General features: G+C 45.6%; 2 protein-coding genes and 1 pseudogene across 2 annotated transcripts in view; all 3 read left to right on the top strand.

Moving 5' to 3' along the window:
* Positions 1–9,674, top strand: part of LOC136406534 (la-related protein 4B-like) — a 46,976-nt gene extending 37,302 nt beyond the window's left edge. Inside the window, 7 exon segments of the mRNA XM_066386554.1 lie at positions 3,794–3,844; positions 4,173–4,257; positions 5,083–5,140; positions 5,143–5,240; positions 7,937–8,076; positions 8,123–8,219; positions 9,330–9,674. Of these exon segments, the coding sequence (XP_066242651.1) occupies positions 3,794–3,844; positions 4,173–4,257; positions 5,083–5,140; positions 5,143–5,240; positions 7,937–8,076; positions 8,123–8,219; positions 9,330–9,602 (802 nt within the window). The 3' untranslated portion in view covers positions 9,603–9,674.
* Positions 1–21,754, top strand: part of ARL5B (ADP ribosylation factor like GTPase 5B) — a 403,396-nt gene that overhangs the window by 223,548 nt on the left and 158,094 nt on the right. The window lies entirely within an intron of this gene.
* On the top strand, positions 142–299 carry LOC136407207 (U2 spliceosomal RNA; annotated as a pseudogene).

Genomic DNA, 21,754 nt, shown 5'->3' on the forward strand with positions numbered 1-21,754 from the left:
AGCAGACTGATTTTTTTAATGATACAAGGAAAAAATAAATCATGTTCGTGATTATGTGTCTCTAAAAATGCAATTTTGTTGATTTATAATTGAAATCCAGCTTATTAATTAGCAAAAATACTTACAGTTATTTTATACCTTATCGCTTCTCGGCCTTTTGGCTAAGATCAAGTGTAGTATTTTATACCAGAGAGACTATTCAATTTGAAAAACTGGAAAAGTATAATCTTTGCATGAGAATCCTGGACACATTCAGTTCAGAGAGAGTTCATTACTTTTTCTCTCTTATGGAAAGTTAGAGCGCTGCCTCTTTGGCCATAAAATTTCTACTTTTTGGAAAAAAGAGTCAAGAGGCATATTTTGTTTTTTTCAAATCAGCCATTTGGACTTCTCTAATAAAGCGTCAGTGGCCACTATAAAGACTAGGATCAAACTGGCTAATTTTATTTAAAGTTGGGATTGAGAAATTTGGCATGAAACCCATTTGATAAATATCAGTTGGGAATCCCCATAAGGTTTACTGTGTCTTTATTAGTGTGTGTTTTGTTGGATGGGTTGGGGGAAATTTGTAAAAAGGCAGCAAATCATCTTCTTGATAGAAGATAAGGTGGCATATCATTTAACCCTTCAGTGATTCTAGGCCTTATTTTTGGAACCAGCTTGGTCAGGAGCAAGTGAATCTCAATCCATGGTGTCCCAGCCCTCAATGACCTCTCACCCTCCATCTGAGGAGGGGGGTGGGTGAGGGTGGGTTGTGCCCCACCCGTTGTGGAAATGGTTTCACCAGGAGCCCGGTGGCCGGGTCCCCTCCTCTTCATCCTGACTTGTTTACACTAAATTAGCTTGCAGGAGAACAGCTCCTCCCAGCCGTTAGTCTAAGGACTGCTTATTAAAAACACTTGCTGCTCTGCTTGTTTTTATTTATTTTATTGCTTTTCTTTCTTTTTTTTTTCTTTTTGGGACCCAAGAGTTGCAAAACAAACAACCATTTGAAAGGGAGATAATCAGAAGACTGAATCTTAATGAATCACAAATCCTTCTCTATACGATAAAGGGGGAATATATTTTAGGAGAGAATTGCTGCTCTAAGCTTAAAACGTCTTGTTTCTCTGGCAAATTGTGAACGAGGAGACATCCCTGCCCCTGGTGCGTCTAAAACAGTGGTCCCCAACCCCCGGGCCACGTACCGGTCCGCGGGCCATTTGGTACCAGTCTGCAGAGAAAGAACAAATAACTTACATTATTTCCATTTTATTTATATTTAAGTCTGAACGATGTTTTATTTTTTAAAAAATGACCAGATTCTCTGTTACATCCATCTATGACTCACTCTTGACGCTTGTCTTGGTCACGTGATACATTTATCATCCCACCCTAAAGGTCAGTCTGTGAAAATATTTTCTGACATTAAACTGATCTGTGGCCCAAAAAAGGTTGGGGACCACTGGTCTAAAACACACATTGATCTACTTGTGGGCGGGCGCGCGCGCGCGCGCGTGCGCACACACACACACACACAGAGTGGCAGATGGTAGCTTAAGGCTAGTCACGGGGAAAGTGACAACCAGTGTCTGTTGGTTGATGAAACTGTGTAGTGTCTACACAGTTGTCCTTTTGGATTATAGGGAGATAATACTGTTTTTCTCTTGACCATATTCACAAGGATGTCCTCCAGAAAGATATCCAGCAGAGGTGTGACAAGTGTCAGTAGCAGAAGAGCCATGAGAGGGGTGTTGTGGGATTCTCTCAAGACAGATGTCACCTATGCCCTGTTTACTGACAGTGCTGGATTTGCTGGAACTCTCGTGGTGAACACCTGAGACCTTCAGGCTAGCTGCATATCCCAGTGTGCTGGAGAGCTGGAGTTAGTAGCCAGGGGGACGATGGAGCTCCTGACCAGCCAGCATGCTGTTCTTTCTCTTCGTGCCCCATGTCACCGCGCTGGGCACAGTTCCTGCTGCAGCTCCCCCGGCAGCCACCTCTCACACCTGCTCTGGAGCTGCCCACCCTCCTCCTTCTCTCTTCCATGGACGGCAGTGAGGGTCCTGAGGAATCACGTGTGGCGTTCACTGCCCAGCTGTGCCAAAGCTCTCTACAGCATCCATTCCTTCCTCCCCCTTCCTGCCACAATGTGGCTGCGCCTCCTCCACTCTCTCGTCATCCTCAGCCATGACCCACAGGGGATTGGTGACAGCATCCCATGGATGCCCAGCCCCAAGGGCAGGGAGGGGACCCTACGCAGAACTCACACTCACACCAGCCCCCTTAGCGCTGCTGCTCCCCGTCCAAACAGCAATGGCAGAAACAAACCACAGCGTCCCTGGGACCAGTTGTGTGTGGACCCCAGGTGAGGTTTAGAAAGTGAGCCCCAAAGAGCCTCTGGAGGGTGTGTCCTTGCTTATTAAGATCCAGCTGCTGCTTCCTTCGCCGCCCAGGGCTTCACTGTCCGGAATGGCGCCCTCTGCTGTCCCCTCACTGCCTCTGGCTGGCACCTTGTCTCCTGTGCAAGCAAGCCCCTTTGTGTTTGACTCCTCCCCAGAGTGATCACAGTTCATGGATTCACTTCTGAAAAATGATCAAGAGAATACAATTGGAAGAGTGTTTATTTTCTAATTTAAAAAATTTAAGAAAACACACTACAAAAGGGGCAGCTTGCAGCTGTGTTTGCCTGCTTTTCATTTGAACATTGATACTGCAGTTACAGATTCGCACTGCCAGCACTATCAAACATATCATGCATTAACTGTTCTTACCATTTTTAAAAATTTTTTCTAAATAGAGAGCACATTTTACCTTAGACATTCTTGTGTGAGCATGCTCATTTTGTCATGCTGTGATCATTCATAACTGAGCCTTTACAAACATTTTATTTGCAGGAATCCTAGTAAATCCCTTTTGCGCCACGCCATTCCTAGTACAGAGAGAGGACCTGGGCTATTAGAAAGCCCATCGATATTTAACTTGACTGCGGATTGATTAATAACGGTGTGCGGAGCCCACAAACAAGGCAGACAGGCCAACCTAGAACCTGCATACAGAACCCTCCAGCTTATGCCAAGAGAGATGCTGGGACCGGGCGGGTGGAGCAGAGCAGTCTTGAATCCTCTCCTGGCTTAGGTAGAGGCAGGTGAGTTACTCAGAACTGTTGTTGGTTGGGTACTATGTACTTATAAACTACTAATATTTCAAATCCCATTAATTGAGATTTTTCAAAAAAATCATTTTCATATACATCACAGAAAATCAAATTGAAGTCTGTAACCATCAAGGACTTTATATAGTTACTCAGAGCTGTTACTTTAGAGCAGAGACCTAACTGGTTTCACCTTTGTTTGATATAGACTATGGATGGAATGGAACCCTGTTAGGTCGCAGTCATTATATGTGGAGATACTTGAGCAGGGCAGATACCAGACTCTGCAGTCTGTGAGCCTCTGGTGTCCTCCCATTTCTGCCTGTACAGAGGGCCTGCGTCTTCTGTTCCCAGCCTTCCTCCTATTCCAGCCAGCAGGGTCACAGAAGACAGATAATGAGTTGTGCAGCCAGGCAGACAGGAGTTTAAATTCCATTGGTACTAAATTTATTTATAACTGATCTTAGCCAAAAGGCCAAGTGATACTAAACTTATTTACAAACAAAAGCTGTTAGCCTGTTGGTCACATTTAGGGTGAATTTTCATCCCTGGGTGCTCAGTATAGTAATGTTGGTCCCACAATGTCTGTGGTCATTACCTGGGTTGTCACCACGTCCTAACAGGTTTCCAGGTCTCTATTCACCCTTTCCTTTGATGTAGCTTGCTGCTGCTTGCTGTCTTGCCTTCTGCCACTTACACCCCACTAGAGAGGTGAGATTAAAAAGGTGGAAGTGAGTCTGGATGTGTGTTCAGTCCCTGCTCTTCTGCCTGTGGTTGACAGATTGAAGTTGGCTTTGTCCAGTTCGTTCATTCAACCTGGTTGTCAGGAAGGAAATCCCCTCTGACAGATAACTAACCTGCCTAAGCTTTTTTTTTTTTAAAAAAACCTACTTTTAAAACTAGATGAACATATTTCTAAGTGTTTCATGCAGTGTGTACAGCATAGTGTGTGACGTGCCGATACTCCAGTAATGTTGGGTTTTTGCCACCAGGAAGTCAGGTGTCCAGGTCCTCCCCTCACTTCTCTGTCTCCCTCTAGCACTTCCTGTTGGGAAAAGCTCCACAAGAAGTGTCCTGGCAATGGAAAGACAGGGCCTGAGGAACACCTGTCCAGTGTCTCATGGGTAACAGGTCTACATGAAGCTGAGCAGTATCTCTGCTTGACCAGCACTGCCCACCTCTGGCCATATGGATATGTATAATCTTTCCACAGCACTTGAACTTCCCAACTACAGTTTGCCCAACAAACGGAGACTCCCACATACAAATAGTCTGTACCCTGAGGCCTGAGACCACCATTCACAAAACATCAGGAGAGAAGAGTCGAGCTGACACGCAGCAGTGTCATGGTGTACAAGGAAAAGCCAGTCGGGAAGTCCTGGTTGATACTGATAGATGGTACCTTCCCTCTTCCTCACATTTTCTTTACCTCCAAATAAGACATCAGGTGCTCAAGACTCTTCAGCTAGAGCAGGGGTCAGGAACCATTTTGGCTGAGAGAGCCATGAATGCCACATATTTTAAAATGTAATTCCGTGAGAGCCATGCAACAACCTGTGTACGTTACGCATTATCCAATAAAAATTTGGTGTTGTCCCAGAGAACAGCTGTGATTGGCTCCAGCCACCCGCAACCATGAACATGAGCAGTAGGAAATGAATGGATTGTAATACATGAGAATGTTTTATATTTTTAATATTTTTTTTATCAAAGATTTGCCTGTGAGCCAGATGCAGCCATCAAAAGAGCCACATCTGGCTCAAGAGCCATAGGTTCCCGACACCTGATTAAGTGATGAGGTGCTGTTGTGGTCAGATTATCTATTCGTGTTTTTCAGACAGGTGTGGAAATTAGAGGATTAGAGAATGGATGATTGATTTACTCTTCTGCTGTGTTTCTTAGAACTGTATTATGTATGCTTGTGTGACTTTGGTATTGTTCTCTTTCAGAGGAGTCAGACCCAATCTCCAACGCCACCAAAACCTCCATCCCCGAGCTTTGAATTGGGACTAACTTTCCCCCGCTGCCTGGGGCGGCAGGCCACTTGAAGACTGAGGACTTGTTTGAAAACAGGCTATCTAGCTTGCTACTAGGATCAAAAGAAAGGGTAAGATATATATCATGAGCCTAATGGTTGCTAACGTTTACTGAGAACTGATTTCCTGCCAGCCACTGGGCTGAACTCTGCACACACAGCTTTTTCTCACAGGCAGAGGAGGTTCAGAGAGGGTAAATGATTTGGACAGGCCACACAGATTTTGAGTGATAGGGTCAGAGTTGAACCCAGGACTAGAACCTCTTAGTTCTCAGTCTGCCAAGGTCAAAGGAAGTAACCTGTGCCGTGGTGTACGGTATAGATACTTTCTCTCACCCAGAAACTCAGATTACATTTTTGTTGTTGCTATTCAGAGCCTACCTTTATTTTATGAGTCAGAAGAATAAAACAGAAATTATACCAGAATTATACCAGAAGTAATGTATTTCTTAGCAAAACTATATGAATAACAAGAAGTCCAGAATAACTTTAACACTGCTGGCTTTTGGTGAGCTTGGTAGGTTCCAGACTAGTTGCTATCACTCTTCCGTTTGATTACGATCCCAGGAATCAGCTTGAGCTACTGAAGTCATGGGGAATTAACTTCTAGTGCTCCTTCTGAGGTCTGCTATAGTCAGCGAGGCACAGAGAGAATGGTGCTGCTGCCAGGAGTAATCCCGTATGTGTTTTTCCAATGAAAACCCACTCTCTATCACCCCTAGATGTCAGGAATCAGAACCCCCTGGCTTCTGGATTGGGGAAGGCTGCATCCAGACTGTCTACTCTCAGGGTCACGATGAAGCCCCTCAGTCACCAAGCCAGGGCTTACATGGCATTTATAGGCAGTTTTTAGTCCTTTTCATGCTGGGGTCACTGCTTCTGTTTTAGCTTTTGAGATTATAATACAATCATGTATTAAACTTGGCCCATCTTGTGCATTATTCTAAACTTTTAAACAGTAATTTCTGAGGTCTAAGTGCCTCATAGAACAAAGTACATTTTAAAGATCATAAATTCTAGTTTTCAGACTGACTTTACTACCCCCTCCCCCAGTAGTGGGTAGAGCAAGCTGGCCCCCACCCATTTCAAAAATATCAACTACTATTTCTTACATTTAAAAAAATATATTTATTGATTTTACAGAGAAAGAAGAGGTGGTAAGAGGAGTGAGAAATGTCAACACATAGTTGCTTCACTTTAGTTGTTCATTGATTGCTTGTCATATGTGCCTTGACTGGGCAAGCCCAGAGTTTGTGAGATCAGACAAGATCAGGCACATTCAGGGTGGTATGGCCGTGGACAAGCCCAGGGTTTCAAACTGGCAACCTGAGCATTCTAGGTGAACACTTTATCCACTGTGCCACCACAGGCCAGGCTATTTCTTACATTTTGAACTTCTGTATAAAATTTCTTTGGAAGAAAGAATTGCTGCTTTTAAAAAGTCAGAGTCTGATTCCTTGGCCAGGTGAGAGTCTGCCTCCCTGCTTCTTGGGAGAGCACCTGCAATAGCTTTTCCTGTCTCCGTGACACTCGAGTTTCGGAGCTGGCAGGAGGAGACCTCGCAGCTGTGCAGGGCTCTGGGGAAGGCCTCAGAGATACGAGCTGCTGGTCACATCCTGTCTCCTCACATTCCAGTGTGTCAGGGTCGAACAGATCCTGAGTGACTGAGCTTTTACAAAAAGGAGGCATTTTCCCTTCCCACATTTTCACCAGCCTTGAGCAGGAAGTCATAAAAGATGATGGTTCTTGGGGAGGACGCATGTCTTCTGGTCACCCATGCTGGGGCAGGGGTATATAGATGGTGCTGTTCCATTTACCTCTCTCAGCACTTCTTCGTTCAGTTTAATTCTGAACCTTTTATCTTCTTTGAAAAGTAAAATTTTAAGAAAATGTTGTCTTTCTATACTTAATCTCACCTCCAATTATTTATTTGCTCTCCTGCCTTTCATGTTACTTGCACATCATGAAGAAGACTGTGTCTATGAGCTGTCATTCTGCATGGGGTGGGGGTGTCAGCGGCTGGAGGAAGAACATCTGGTGTCAGGTCTTTGCCTCCTGATCGTGGATGAGTAACTTAAAAGTTCCGAATTCAGTTTCTTCCCCTTTTAAATTGGGGGAGTTGATACATCACTCCTGGGGTTGTTTATGAATTCAGGTGGGGACATCTGTCAGCATCTGCCATTCACCTCAGGACACTGCAAATTACATTGGTATGGGGGTGTTGGTGCTTTTGTTTTTAGTTGGTTTCATTGAATCGTGCTAGAAATTCCACAAAGATGTCCGTATTTGTTATGTACCAGGCTGTGCTAAGCATGGGGGTGTCGCAGATGAATAGTGTTATTGATATTTGTTCATTTGGGAAACAAGTTTGCAGATAGTATGGTGGAAGTGCAGAAGAGGGCCCAAGACTATGAATGAGTTGCTGGGAGGACAGACTTGAGCTCTTTTTCCCTACTCAGCATGACAGCACCCAGTTGGTGCCCCAGGATGAGGTCAGGCAGCCATTTGAGTTGGTTAACCCCTGTTGGTGTGTTGTAGAGCAGTGATTTTCAACCACCGATCCACGGACCAGTGCAGGTTCGCCAGAAATTTCATGCCAGTCCATGAAATAGTTAACCACCCTGATGTTGTATGAAGATTATAGAGTCTATGACTGGCATGAAGTTTCTGGTGGACCGGAAGTTGAAAACAACTGTTATAGATTCTTATGAGAGATGTGACCCATGCTTCTCTGCCCAACTGTAAACTCTGACTCCAATGGTTTTCAGAGCCTCAGTGCAGATGCAGGCACAAGCACTCTTCCCACAGTGACCCCCAGAGAGCCACCAGGGCCGGCCCCCTGCACCCTGTCCATGGCCCACGAATGCGCTGAGTAAGTACCATCCTGCTGCCTCCTCCCTCCCCATTGGTATTGCCGTCTTGTGGGACTCATGTATCGAGTGGTCTTTTCACAGGGACCCCAATATGGAGAAGCCAAGGGAAGCCTCAAGTGCAGAAAGACTGACTTCCACAACTGCCAGTAAATCCGTGCAGGTGAACGGCACCACCACGGTAGGTGCCAGGGGCACAGAACCGGAAGAAGGCAGCTCTTCCTCCTCAGAAGGGCTCATTGTCAGCAGTCTGGTTTGATGGGCTTTCACTGCTGTGTGCAGTGTGCTTTCTATGAGGACACCTTGGATACGTGCTCAGGATTTCAGCTCACTGCTTATTTCTTGTCACCACTGCCATGGGCTCTACTTCAGTGTCAGCTGAGCGAGGTTGTCCTTTTGAGTAGTCACAAGACTCCAGCTCCTGCAGGATACATGCTCATCTTAGCCCGGCTGTTTATCACAGGCACTGAGAAAATATGGGGGGGGGGGGGCACCGTGCCCTGCCCACCCCTTGTTCTCTTCCCTCGAGGCGAATCCTGCCTATTCTGATTGGTGTTGTCCTCAATTTGATCTTGGGTGAGCTTTTGTCTAGATTGAGAAGTTAAACCTTTACTGTTTACTAGGTTGACTCTTTAAAGAAGAAAACTGTTTCTTAGGTTAAAATTATTTTTAAGGTAACATGATTTATAAAGGTCAAGTAGTTTTAACTGTCCTCTTGTCACTTAGCCTTAGTGCTTCCATTTACCTAAAAACCTTGCTAATGTTTTTTTTAAGTTTTTAACTGTCTTCCTTTATTGAACCAACCCATACCACCAGCCCAGCCCTCTGTGGTTAGAAATGAGTGTAAAAATTTTTGAAGATGATTTTGGAGTCAGTTGTAAGCTGGGCTGCACTGTGCAACACAGCAGTATGTCTAGAGGCCGCGAGGGCAAAGGAAGCTGCTGCTGCTCCTGTCTTCTTGGGCACTTGGGATGTTTAGGCGCCTCTTGGGCCTCATGGGGTTCGGGAATGCTCCAAGCTGGAAGGAGTTCAGTCAGAACTTTGCATATCCAGTGCCTTTCCTAGTTTCACCCATTTTTACAAGATATTTATAGTTTTTTGGAGAAAAAGTTGTGCTGCAGGGTGAACTACATTGTTGAAATTTATGGAGTCTTTAAAGTAAAAATACTTTTGAATTTGGAAATTTGATGATAGCTGTAAACGTTTTTTACCTAAGAGAACAATATTTGCTCTGGTTGCCCCTGGAGATGTCGTGTTGTGCATGTAACCCCAGAGCTGTGTTTTTCCCCAGGAACTACAAAAACCCAGCTATGCCGAGATCTGCCAGAGGACGAGTAGAGAGCCTTCGTCCTCCCCGTTGCCGCCCCCAAAAGAACAAAAGCCAAACACTGTTGGTTGTGGGAAGGAAGAAAAGAAGTTTGTGGAGAGAGAGCCCCCTGCCCTCAAATCCAACCCAGGACCACCCAGGGACCAGAGGAGGCCACCGGGCCGTCGGCCCTCACCACCGGCTGCAGGGAAGTGTCCACACAGAGAACAGAGCACCCCTCCCAGGTCCCCTCAGTGAGCGCCGAGGTCAGGGAGGGCTGTGAGGAGCTGAGGTCGCCACAACTAAGCACTGTCCCACTCGGTACCGAGAATGAGCACTGGTTAGGAGCACTGGTTGATGAAGCTGTGAAATGCCTGCAAGTTACTTTTCTTCTATGAGTCGGATTTTCCCCCTCTTGGAAAAAAAATCTATTTTTCAGGATTTAATTAATATAAACCTTATTTTAGGTTGGTGCTTAACTGGAGGTGATGCATAAGTCTGATATTTTCAGGATAGAAAATGCATTTATTCTAACAAATTGATATTTTTTTATTAAGCCTCCATGTGGCTATGAATGCAAGCTATAAATAGTGAGTTTTTCTAAATTAAGTGGAAATGTGCTACTTCATTTTTTAAAATAACTGGTTAGCAAGTGCATATCTCTAAGGATGTCAGAACGGCAGTTAGAGCTGTGGAGAGTGGGTTGAGGGCACAGGTGATGGTGTAGGTACAGCCTGGAGGAGCGATGGGTCAGATGGTACCACACACTGGCCTGGGCCGTGGACTCATTCAGAATCCTTACAAGTGATCCTGGCTTTTTGTAAAAAGTACAGTCCGTTTTTGATCTGCTTGGGAAAAGGAACCTGCAGAAAGCCCCAAGAGCCTAAAACCTTGAATTTTGATGCACTGCAAGCGAGTAACCAGCTCCTCACTCCAGTCTCAGTGGCTGTTATGTAAGATAAATTCAAAGCACATTGTGAATAGAACTTAAATGAAAACATAAACTTTGTTGCCCACTGATGTTACCAAGACATTGTACCCTGGAGTTTTGCTCCCATGAGCTGGCAGGCCGATAGGCTCCAAGTCTCCCTCATGTTGGCTGGCTTCCGTGGGCGTCTTCCTGTACCTCCGCTTTGGCACATGGACTGAATGTTACTTAATCGTGGGAGAATGTGTTTGTGGTGCCCTGTGGTGGTTGAGAATAAGAATTCCCACTCTTTTTACCTCCAAGATGAGGGTCTCACTGATTCCCTTCTGGAAGTGCTGCACTCTGAACCCGCATGCACTAAAACTAGCAGTTAATAATAAAGTTAAATATAAATTATTTTCTTTTAAAATGCCTAAATTTTTTTTCTTTAATTATTCTACACAGCAGAGATTGAAATAAGTATTTCCTGCTAAATGTAACCATATGACTTTATTCTACAAAATGTTATTTAACAAGACTGAGGGGCTTTTTTTAAGTTATTTTCATCTAATATTTAAAGACTTGAATTTTATTTAAACTTGAAAATGACTTTGCCTTAACTTTTGTATAAGACAGCATAGAGTTCCTGGAGACTGCCCCTGGGTGGCGTGAGTGTACTGCAGTTACTCAGTTATGGGGGTCTACTGGCGCTGGTTTTCCTGAGTAAATGTGCCGGAGCACGAGACTAGCCGTCGCGTTTGTAATATACCTTGAAGATCTTACACAGTTGATCTTTTTTCAGATTGTTGAAAAATCCTGTAAATGCAAATAGTCGATACTGTATTAAATATGTGCACTTGGGAGTGTGTGCTTTGCTTGTACAGTTGTAAATAATCAGAACATATTAAAAAGGTACCCTAAAGAGAAAAATCTGATAAAAATTATTGATATATTATAAATGTTGCTATTGAGCTGGATGTAGATAAACTAAATGTTGTGGTTTGAGTATTTTAATTTGTTGAGGTTTTTTTTTTCCCTCTTTAACTGGTGTGTTGAGCTGATCCTGCCTCTCTGCTACTGCAAGGGGAGAGTGGACAGTCTCGTGAAAGCCTCTGGATGTGTCCATGCTCTTCCTAGAAGTGTGTAAATATCTGCTGATCAGAGCTGGTGTGAGGGATTTTGAAGTGTAATGTAGAAAGCAGAAACTGGCAGTATCTTCAAGGAAAGTGAAAAATAATCTACTGAAAATCACACAGAGCCCAGCATGATTTACCTGCCGGAGGAAGGCACCCCTCAGAGCAGCCAGCATCATTTATACACCTGCAGGTGCACCCCAGTGCTAATATTTTGCAGATGCCCGTAAAAGGAACATGGGGAGTATTTCTTTGCGGTTGTCAGATAGCTGATGAAAATATCAGAAATAAGTGACTTCTTACTCCCAAACGAATGAGTCCCATATAGAGAGTTGGAAAGGCAAGTTCCAAGCCTAAGAATTCCTTAAGTTTGTGGCCTTTGCTGGAGGAGGGAGCCACAGTCACCCCCAAATCATCTAAGGAATATGCGTTTCTCTGAGGCGGAGCCTGCTGGATCCTGCTGGAGCTGGTGAGAGTGCAGCGCTGGGCAGCTGCGTGCAGGGTGGAAGTGGTTCCTGTGACCGAGGCAGGCCAGTCGCTGGGCGTGGCAAGGTGTGCGCTGCGGAGGCTGCTCCCACAGCCAGTCTGGCATCCAGAGTTGAGACATTGCTTTGATGGGGTTTTATAGCATCCTCTTTAATTAAGCAAAGGTGATAGCCAGATAGCTGTATAATGTCCAAAAAACAACCTTTCTGCTACTATTGAGGATTTTCCACTCCGAAAAGAATGAGACTTGGCACAACAGGAAGCTGTGATGCAGTTGGCAGCTGTCACACACAGCTAGTAGTATAGGGCTTTTGTACATTTTTAAAAATATAACTTTTTCCCCTGCAGTATTTTGAGGTGTAGAATCAGAAATAGAGCAATCACAAATGACATTTTAACTTGTACAATTGTGTGATGATCCTTTGGAAATAAAAGAATCTGGCCCCGTTTCTCCAGACATGAATTTCCAGTATTGTAGTTGCTTCTTAAAGAGTTAGTGTCATGATGTTTGTAATCAGGCCCTCCTGTAGTCTTACCACCAGCTGTCACTAGCTGTAGTCAGGAGCACTGCAGGTAACATTTCTCATGAGGTCAGCAGGTGAGGAGGGTGTGAGCTGTCGGTAGAGGTTACATAGAAAGCAGCAGACAATCGAAGACAGGAGAGCCAACAGCTGCCAGTTCACACAACAGGTGTAATGTGAAAGCTTTCTTGAGGGTTTTTGTTTTTGTTCTCTTCTTTTAATTAAGACTGGAATCAACCTTACGTGTAACTATTGGTAATTTAAGTTTCCTTTTGTGTCACTAAGTGTAAAACTGTCTAATTTGAAAAAAAAATGTAGGTTATGAAAAATAAAGATTTAGGCACTGTTCAATTTTTCTTCTGATTTTTTAAAAAACAAAATGGGAACAAATACAATATTTAAAATAAAGAACAAGTAAATTTAAATCAACAAACTGACCAGTATTTCAATGGGAACTATGCTCCTCTCTCTGACCACCAATGAAAGAGTTGCCCCTTCCGGAAGTGCGGTGGGGGCCGGATAAATGGCCTCAGGGGGCTGCATGCGGCCCGCGGGCCGTAGTTTGGGAACCCCTGGTCTACACCTTCTTACAGGGCAGTCTCCTGCAAGTCCGTAAGTCTACACTTCATTGAAATGTGTTTGAATCCACTGCACCTGCAATCCAGGGCCATCTGGGAATCAGCAACAATAAATTCTGTCACTGAAGAGGAAGTTTAGGATGTCCCCAGGGACCTCTGCCCTTTCTGTCACTCTGTCCTGCTACCTCAGGGAGCAGGGTGCTGCAGGGTCTGTGTAAATATCCAGGGGAGGAAAGGGAGTTTGGAGTTTCTGGTGGCATTTAGGAATTGTGTTAAACCAGCAGATTTCACATCTCACTGGCCAGACCAGTGACCACTTTCAGACCATTTAGGTCGGAGTAGGGCCAGGAAGAGCAGGGCCCCAGACAGATTGGGACTCTGTTAGGAAAGGGGAGGCAACCAGCAGCCTGGCCACTGTGGATGCTGGGGATTCAGCCCAGGCAGCCCCTTGTGCTCCAGGCTTGTGTATCTGACTGCCCACATGACGTGGCCACTGAATTTAGTCAATATCTCAGGCTACCACACAAGGTAGATCCTTTGTTTCCTACATAAGACGCCATCTCAGCTGGCACCACTACCCACCCAGTTATTTTACTCCAACAGCTGAACCATCCCTAATTCCCCATTTCTTCCTCCCCTTTTTTATCAGTGCTCCTGCCACCTCTACCTTCATAAGACGCCCTGAGTCTCCCATCACCATACTTAGCCATGGTCACCTTTTCCAAGCCTCTTTCAGTTTTCCGACGCGCCCAACCCCCTTCACACCAGCTGGAGGAATCATGCCGTTTCCTGGCTTAAATTCTGCAATTTTTCCCACAATGCAGAATGAATTCCAAACACAGCTGCCCAGTTTCATTACTACCGCTGGCTGCCCCTTTCTCCATGCACTCTGCCTCCGTCTGCCCGTCTTCACACCCAGCTGCTCCCTTAGTGTTTCTTCAGCTTGGAACCTGTCTCCCTCGTTTTGCTTGATGACTCTTCCTGTCACAAGTTCTAGTTCACATGTTGGCCCTTCACAGAGCCTGTCCCTGAGCCCATCCTGAGTCACCTCTATCTTATTCCCATCTTCTTCATAGGTATTTGCTTTTGGCCCAAATTCCCTGTCTCCCCAGTGTCTGGAGAGCCCACTGTAGGCGTCTCATGAATCCATTCCTGTGTTGAGTCAGCAGTCTGGTGACAAGACCTCCATTGTCCAAACCACTGGCACCTGCAGGCATAAGGCCACCAGAGTTTCATCTGGCCCAGAACTTTTCCTTAGATCAGGGGTTGGGAACCTTTTTGGCTGAGAGAGCCATGAATGCCACATATTTTAAAATGTAATTCTATGAGAGCCATACAATGACCCGTGTACGTTAAGCATTATCCAATAAAAATTTGGTGTTGTCCTGGAGGACAGCTGTGATTGGCTCCAGCCACCCGCAACCATGAACATGAGCAGTAGGAAATGAATGGATTATAATACATGAGAATGTTTTATGTTTTTAACATTTTTTTTTATTAAAGATTTGTCTGCGAGCCAGATGCAGCCATCAAAAAAGCCACATCTGGCTCGCGAGCCATAGGTTCCCGACCCCTGCCTTAGATTGTCAGCTCACTGTCACTGTGGACATCTAAAAGGCAACCTGGCTGCATTTCTGATTCTGCCTCAACAATCTGCTCCCTTCAGGTGGTGACAGCCCCATCGGTCCATTCCTTGGGCCCCAAACCCGGGACTCACCCTGGACTGCTTTCTCTCCCATCTCACATCAGGAAGTCTCTTTACCCGAAGCTATCATCAACGTTCTCCAGGACACGGACCTGCCTCCTCGGGATCAATGCAGTAACCACGGCTTTTATGCTTGCCCCTCCTGTCCTTTCTCACATAGCACCATAGTGGGCCTGAGAGACCTGACCAGTCCTCAGACTCAGTGGGCCCTGTGCCCCTTGAACTGGCCTCTGGTTATCTGAGGGGTAACAGAGGCTCACTTGTGTTCAGCCTCCCTGATCACCCTGATTAACTTCTATCTACCACTCATACTGATCTGCTTTCCTCCAAGTCCCTGTCACCCTCTAATATAGGCATTCGCCAGGTTGTGAACAAGATAGGTTTGAAAGTGTTTAAGTATTTATATGCATAGAAAGGTAAAAATAAATACCATGTTAAGACAAACATCTAAGTTGCATTTAATAGGTAAATGTGTTCTAACTTACATACAAATTCACCTTAAGAACAAACCTACAGGACCTATCCCGTTCGTAACTGGGGACTGCTGTAGAATGTCTCTGTGTCTTGTTACTCTTTGCTGGCTTCCCCTCGAATGCACACTTCATTAGGGCACAGAGTGGATTTGGGGTCCAGGGGGGCATATATTTTGTTTAGTGCTGTTTCTCCAGGGCCTGGAAATGTTTTAAAAGTCCTTAAAAATATTTTTTGAATAAATGTTTAATGAAGCAATTTATGTTTTAAGACGGCCGTTTTTGCTGCCCTGTGGGAAGTGGAGTGGAGGAAGAAGTTGGGAGTAGGGATGTGTGGCCAGACGGCCAGGGTCACTCGGAGCCTCTGGTGACAGATGTCTGGGGAGGGAATTCGTCAAAGGTGAATTCAGTTTGTCAACGTAAGAAATGTCCAAACCTGTAGAGAATTTTTATGAGTTTATTTGAGCCAAAATGTCCATAATTGCAAGGAAGCAAAATGTAAATAGATTGAGAAAATGCTCCAGAGAAGGGCAGTTTTGTAGTTCCCTTTTCACACTTGGAATCAAGAGAAGACGTAAGGAAGGTGCGTGAAATTCACTCCCTGGTGGTAGATTAAGATGGTGGGAGAGGCCTGACCTGTGGTGGCGCAGTGGATAAAGCATCTACCTGGAAATGCTGAGGTCGCCGGTTCGAAACCCTGGGCTTGCCTGGTCAAGGCACATATGGGAATTGATGCTTCCAGCTCCTTCTCCTCTCTCTCTCCCTCTCTCTCTCTCTCTCTCTCTCTCTCTGTCTCTCCCTCTCCTCTCTAAAATGAATAAATAAATAAAAAAGACGGTGGGAGAAAGCAAAGCAGGGAAATCTCTACTATTGGATAAAAAGCAAAACAAAGAGATGTCTTTTAGACTGCTGGGTACAGGATAGCTAATAACATTTACAGCCCTTAGAGATGGTATACGGTCAGCGAGATAAAAATGAGGGGTTCTGTGGTCTTGTACCCTGGTGCTGAGAGGGGTCAGAAAAGAAAATTACTCTGACATTTCAAAGGGATGTTATCTTAGATGTGGAAGACAATGGATGGCTTGATTTGGGGTGGCAGACAGACAATACAACATAAAGATGATGTAGAATTGTGCACCTGAAACCTGTAGAATATTATTAACCAATATCACCCCAATAACATTCAATTAACAGTGGACAGAGCTCCAGTAATGCCAGTTGTTGAGGCAGGTCCACACTGAGTTCGGCAGATGGTAGGGGAACTATGGAGCCAGAAGCTGTCCGGCCGTTCCCATTTACTGGATTCTCATGATGGCAGGTAGCAAACAGGCAGGGGAAACCACTTCTCGAGGCAGCAGGCCAGCAGCCACAAAGCTGTCCCTTGCAGTGGTGGGCAAGTGATCTATCTGCCAACCCCCCTGGAGGGAAAGTACCTACTGCCTTGTATAGGCTACAGGCACATGCTTTTCTGCCAGGGGCTAAGCGAGCAAGCCAGCCCAGCTGTTTTCTCTACAGCTCCCTAAGGCAAAAATTGACCTTTTGCTAAGGTAAGCCACAGGCCTGTGACATGAATACCCGCTCCAACCATCCTATGTGGTTACTTTTGGTCACTGAGCTTGCCCCGTCTGCCAGGTGTATTGCACAGCCCCTTTTTCATTCATAAGTTCCTGCTTTTAGCACCTGTTGGGAGCCGATCAACAACTGCTGGCTGACAAGGTCACAGCAGGAGAAGATCAAAAACTGCTGATTGACAAAGTCACAGCAGAGAAGACCAATGGCTGCAGGGTAACAAAGTCACTGCAGTGAAGACCAATGGCTGCGGGGTGACAAAGTCATCGCAAAGAAAAGGCACAACGATACTTCCCCCTTTGACCTTTTTGAATTAATCTGGCCTTATATCCCCCCTTTCCTGGGTGTGTGCTATTATTTATGCACAGGGATAATAGTACCGTGCTTTCCCTGTAGATTCATAGTAATTTCTTTGGAAATAAGACAGAGGGTATGAGTTCCACAGAAAAGCCTGTAAGCCCCTTGAACTGGGCTCATAAATATAAGAGGCTGGCCATGATATCCCTCATAAAGGGTTAAGTTTGTAGGAGAATTTCTTCTTATTAATCATGTTAGAAAGAAAAAAGTTAGAACTTAACTAGTGTATGAATATAGTAAATGAATAAAGTTTAACTAGACATTAGAATCTTAGGTAAAGTGTAGTGAAGTGGCCTGTTGCGTGGCCTTGGATGGGAGCGCAGTCGGCAAGAAAAGAATGTTTTGCTAAGAGACTTGTTTTATGACTAAAGGCAGTTGCTGGGCTTTCTCAGTGAGACATTCTCATAAGATTTATATACTTTCCAAGGTTTTTCATTCAGATAATAAAGAGGAATATGGGGGGATCCATAGAAGCAATAGCAATTAATGTCTTCTGATATTATGTTGCTACTAAGCTATCTTACAGGTGCACTCTATATATCTTTAAGCAAAAGTTACTCTTGATGTTATGCCAATTTCTTAATAAGCAAGCCTTTTGAAGTTTTGTGAGAAAAATTAGGACACTGCATGAACTCAAGGCCATTTGCCTGAGCAAGCGGTGGTCTTTTGCTAGTCCTTGATGATTTCGTCTGTTAATCTCTCTCTCTGCGCCCTTGACTCACAACAGTAAAGTAGAGTTATTAATTAGTACTAATCTTTTAGAAGTTTGTACTGATATTGTTATTGCTATTCAAGTTATTGTATATCTGTACTTTGAATGATTTACCACCTGATTTGTAGCTTATAGATATGAATTAACTGTTATCTGGAAATATGTAACCATAGTGAAACAAAATACCATGTGATTGTAACTTAGTGTGTGTGCATAAAAAGAAAGCTAGACCAGCATTTAGGGGAGATGCCTGGCAGTAAATGCTAACTAGAGAATAAAGAGAAAGAAAAGAATTCGGCTCTCTCACTCGATTCGTGCCGACGCCGTCTCTTCCTGTGGGACCCCTGGATCCCCCCTGGGGCTGGACCCCGGCAAGCACCTTGGTGAGCAGATGGTGAAGCATTACTGAATGAGGAAGACAGGATGAAATGCATTGAGAGAAGGGAAATTAAGAGTTCTGTTTTCAGTGTTTTACCTTTGTGAGGCCCCTGAAATCATGGAGTGGAATATGGTGTCCAACAGACAAGTAGTACCTTAGCAGGGAGTTCTGAGCAAGGAGTGCAGACGGAGGGCAGATCTGGAGAAGGGCCCACCAGCCAGGCCTGGAGGGCAGCAGGAGGGGCAGCATGGCTCCTGAGGCCCTGAGTGGCTCAGGAAGCACATGGCCCTCAGATTTGGCAGCCCTGAGTGTCAGGGTGCCCTTGACAAGACCAGTTCTCAGTATGTCCAATATTTCCTTCAAGAAAAGTCGGCGAGGTTGGAAAGGAGCAGATTCACAGGTCCCCAGCCACAGCTCAGTCTTCTGAAGTCTGGCACCAGCCCCTGGTGTGTAGAGTCCTGATGTTTCAGCCTGAGAGGTGGGGGTGCCCTTCCTTGCCACCTCACTGCCCAGGAGAACTGCTCTGATCTCTTTCCTTTTAAATTCAGACCTGACAGCCAGTGTCCTTGGGGAAGATTGAATAGCTACTGAGGATAGTCCAGCTGGACACGGCACTCAATGGGGTGGTGGCTTTTTTTCCTCTCACAGTTCCTGCAGCTTTCCAAGTCCTGGGCAACATCTGCTGCTGCGGTGACTCAAGTAGCCACAGGGCGGGACATGGTCTGTGCTGCAGCTCATGTTGTCAGTTACACAAGCAGCAACTACAAAGCTGGGTGCCCCTGCAGCCGGGCTTCTGGGGGTGGACGCGGTCTGCAGGCACTCACTCCCCTGACAGGATCCGGTGTCATCAGGGATTTCCCCGAGGGCCACTCTGCTTTCCTCAAAACTGTCACTCCTTCACAGGCAGATGGTTTTACAAGCTTCTTGTATTTGATTTGCCTCAGTATTGCCACTGTAAATAATAATGCCTCAGCACTCTTAGTCTATCTTCCCCCTCCAGCAAAAATCCCAATATATATATAAAATCTCAGTTGGCTAATGTAGAGAGGTCAGTGGGCTTATTTGGAAATAAGCTGAGGTCCCGTGGCCTCCTGCCTCTCTGTGAGGGCTTGGGGCAAACACCGCATGGTTGACTAGATCATGAAGCTACTAAAGCTCAATTGTGGGTCATCAGCCTCCTGGCTCTCCTCCCTCCTTTTTCTCAGCTGCTTATCTAGACTAATTACAGCCACAACTTTCCCCTTTCAGCTCAGATATGTCCACATGCTCAAATCCTATTTACTTTTTATGTATCTGTTAATTTGAGTTGTTTTTTCTTAAACCATCTAAAATGGCCAGTTTTGGAAGTAAAAAATGGTCAAATATCAGCAATTTTATATAGGTCACTAATGCCGGTGGCCAAGGCCAGGCAGGTCCACATTGGATTCAGGCAGATAGCAGAGAAACTGCAAGCCAAAAAACATTGGGCCATTCCCATTTAATAGATTCTCACAACAGACAAGCACACAGGCAGGGAAAACCGCATTTCACAGCAGCAGGTGAGCAAACAGCAAAATAGCCCCTCACAGTGGCGGGCAGGTAATCCGCCATCTGCCATCCACCCTCAGCACCCATAGCCTTACCTAAACTATACACACGTGGTGCTGCCACGTGCTCACACACTCATCAAGCAAAGTGCTTGCAGCCGGTACACCAGCGAGCAAGCCTAACATGGCCATTTTCCCAACATTCCACCCCTTTAGGGTTGCTCGCTTCACAATCTACGCAACCGGTATCCTCTGCTATGGTCCCTGGTAGAGGAGTGAGGTACATTACAGAAACAAACAGACTACAGCAACAGCACAAGTTATACAATAATTATAATCATTACAAAGGTGCTGCAATGCTGGTGGCCAAGACCAGGCAGGTTCATATTGGATTCGGGCAGATGGTAGAAAAACTGCAGAGCCAGAAAGGGCTGAGCCATTTCGTTTAATAAAGTCTCACAACGATCAACAAGCCACAGGCAGGGGAAACCGCCTGTCAAACAAACAGCAAAACGGTCCCTCACGGTGGTGGGCAGGCAATCCACCATCTGCAATCCACCTGGAGTGCAAGCTTACCTGCCCACAGCCTTACCCAGACTACACACACGTGGCACTGCCACGTGCTCACACACTCATCAAGCAAAGTGCTTGCAGCTGGTAGCCCAGTGAGCAAGCCTAACACAGCTGCCCCACAGGCACCTACTATCAGGGAGACCTGCTCTTGAGGCCCAGCTCCTGTGCGCTTGGGGCCCATGGCCGGGTCCTAGCAGGTCTTGAATTCATTATCCTGGAGTCCCCTGGCCACTGGGGGTGTCATTATTGAGTCTCCTGACCCTTTTCAGAGGTCTTCTGAATCTCTGTCAGCAATGCTTTGTAGCTCTTGTGCAGTTTCTGCACCTCTTTTGTTAAATTTGTCCCTAAACATTTCACATTTTGGTGCTATTTTCAATGGCCTTTTTTCAATTTCTTATTGTTTATTGCTAGCATATAGGAATACAGTCAGTTGGCTTTTGTATCCTGAACTCATTTTCCTTCCGCATCATGGCGGGTTCAAACCGCAGCCCCACCACTCACCGTGGCCCATTGCTGATTAACAGCCAGGACAAGTCCAATCTCACTGAGTCTGTGAACTTGCCTTTAAACTGAACATAAGCCAGGTAGCCCGGCCCATTTTACAGCATCAAGTAAGCCCACGGAAAATGGCAAAGCTCTCCACTCTTAACTTGGCAGAGCAGCCTGGAGTTTAGGCCTTTGATGCAGCTCCCTTCAACAATAAACATGAAAAAAAATCCACAAAGGGGTTTTAAAGTTTTAAAAGTTAATGTTTAAATATTGCAAACAGCCTGACCAGGCGGTGGCGCAGTGGATAGAGCGTCAGACTGGGATGCGGAGGACCCAGATTCGAGACCCCGAGGTCGCCAGCTTGAGCGCAGGCTCATCTGGTTTGAGCAAAGCTCACCAGCTTGGACCCAAGGTCGCTGGCTTGAGCAAGGGGTTCCTCCGTCTGCTGAAGGCCCACGGTCAAGGCACATATGAGAACACAATCAATGAACAACTAAGGTGTCCCAGCAAAAAACTGATGATTGATGCTTCTCATCTCTCTCTGTTCCTGTCTGTCCCTGTCTATCCTTCTCTCTGACTCTCTCTGTCTCTGTAAAAAAAATTTTAAAAAAAATTGCAAACATACCTCTGTTTTTCATACTTATTATGCCAGTGGGTGGGGCCATGAACTGAAGCTGCCTCCGCTGCCCCGCGGCCCCTCCCGAGGCCCACGAGTGTTCCCACTGTCAGTAGTGTTGAGTGTGTAGCACTGGCTGTCCCTGCCTGAGGTTTTCACCCTGTGCTCTTCAACTTCAGCCTCATGAGAAACACTCGGAGCTTTTGTGGGAGCTCAGGTTCCTAGGCCTCGCCTGGTTCTGACGCTGAGAACTGGGCTCTGGTGAGGACAGGTGTTCGGGTTTGTCATGTTGCACGGTGTTGTTGCTGGCAGGTGTGAGTCACCCAAGTCTGTCCAAGACCTGTGTGTGCCTGCACACACCCGGGCACACATACACACACACACACACA

Source organism: Saccopteryx leptura, chromosome 5, assembly GCF_036850995.1.
Source record: "Saccopteryx leptura isolate mSacLep1 chromosome 5, mSacLep1_pri_phased_curated, whole genome shotgun sequence".
In the NCBI taxonomy this organism is placed as follows: domain Eukaryota; kingdom Metazoa; phylum Chordata; class Mammalia; order Chiroptera; family Emballonuridae; genus Saccopteryx; species Saccopteryx leptura.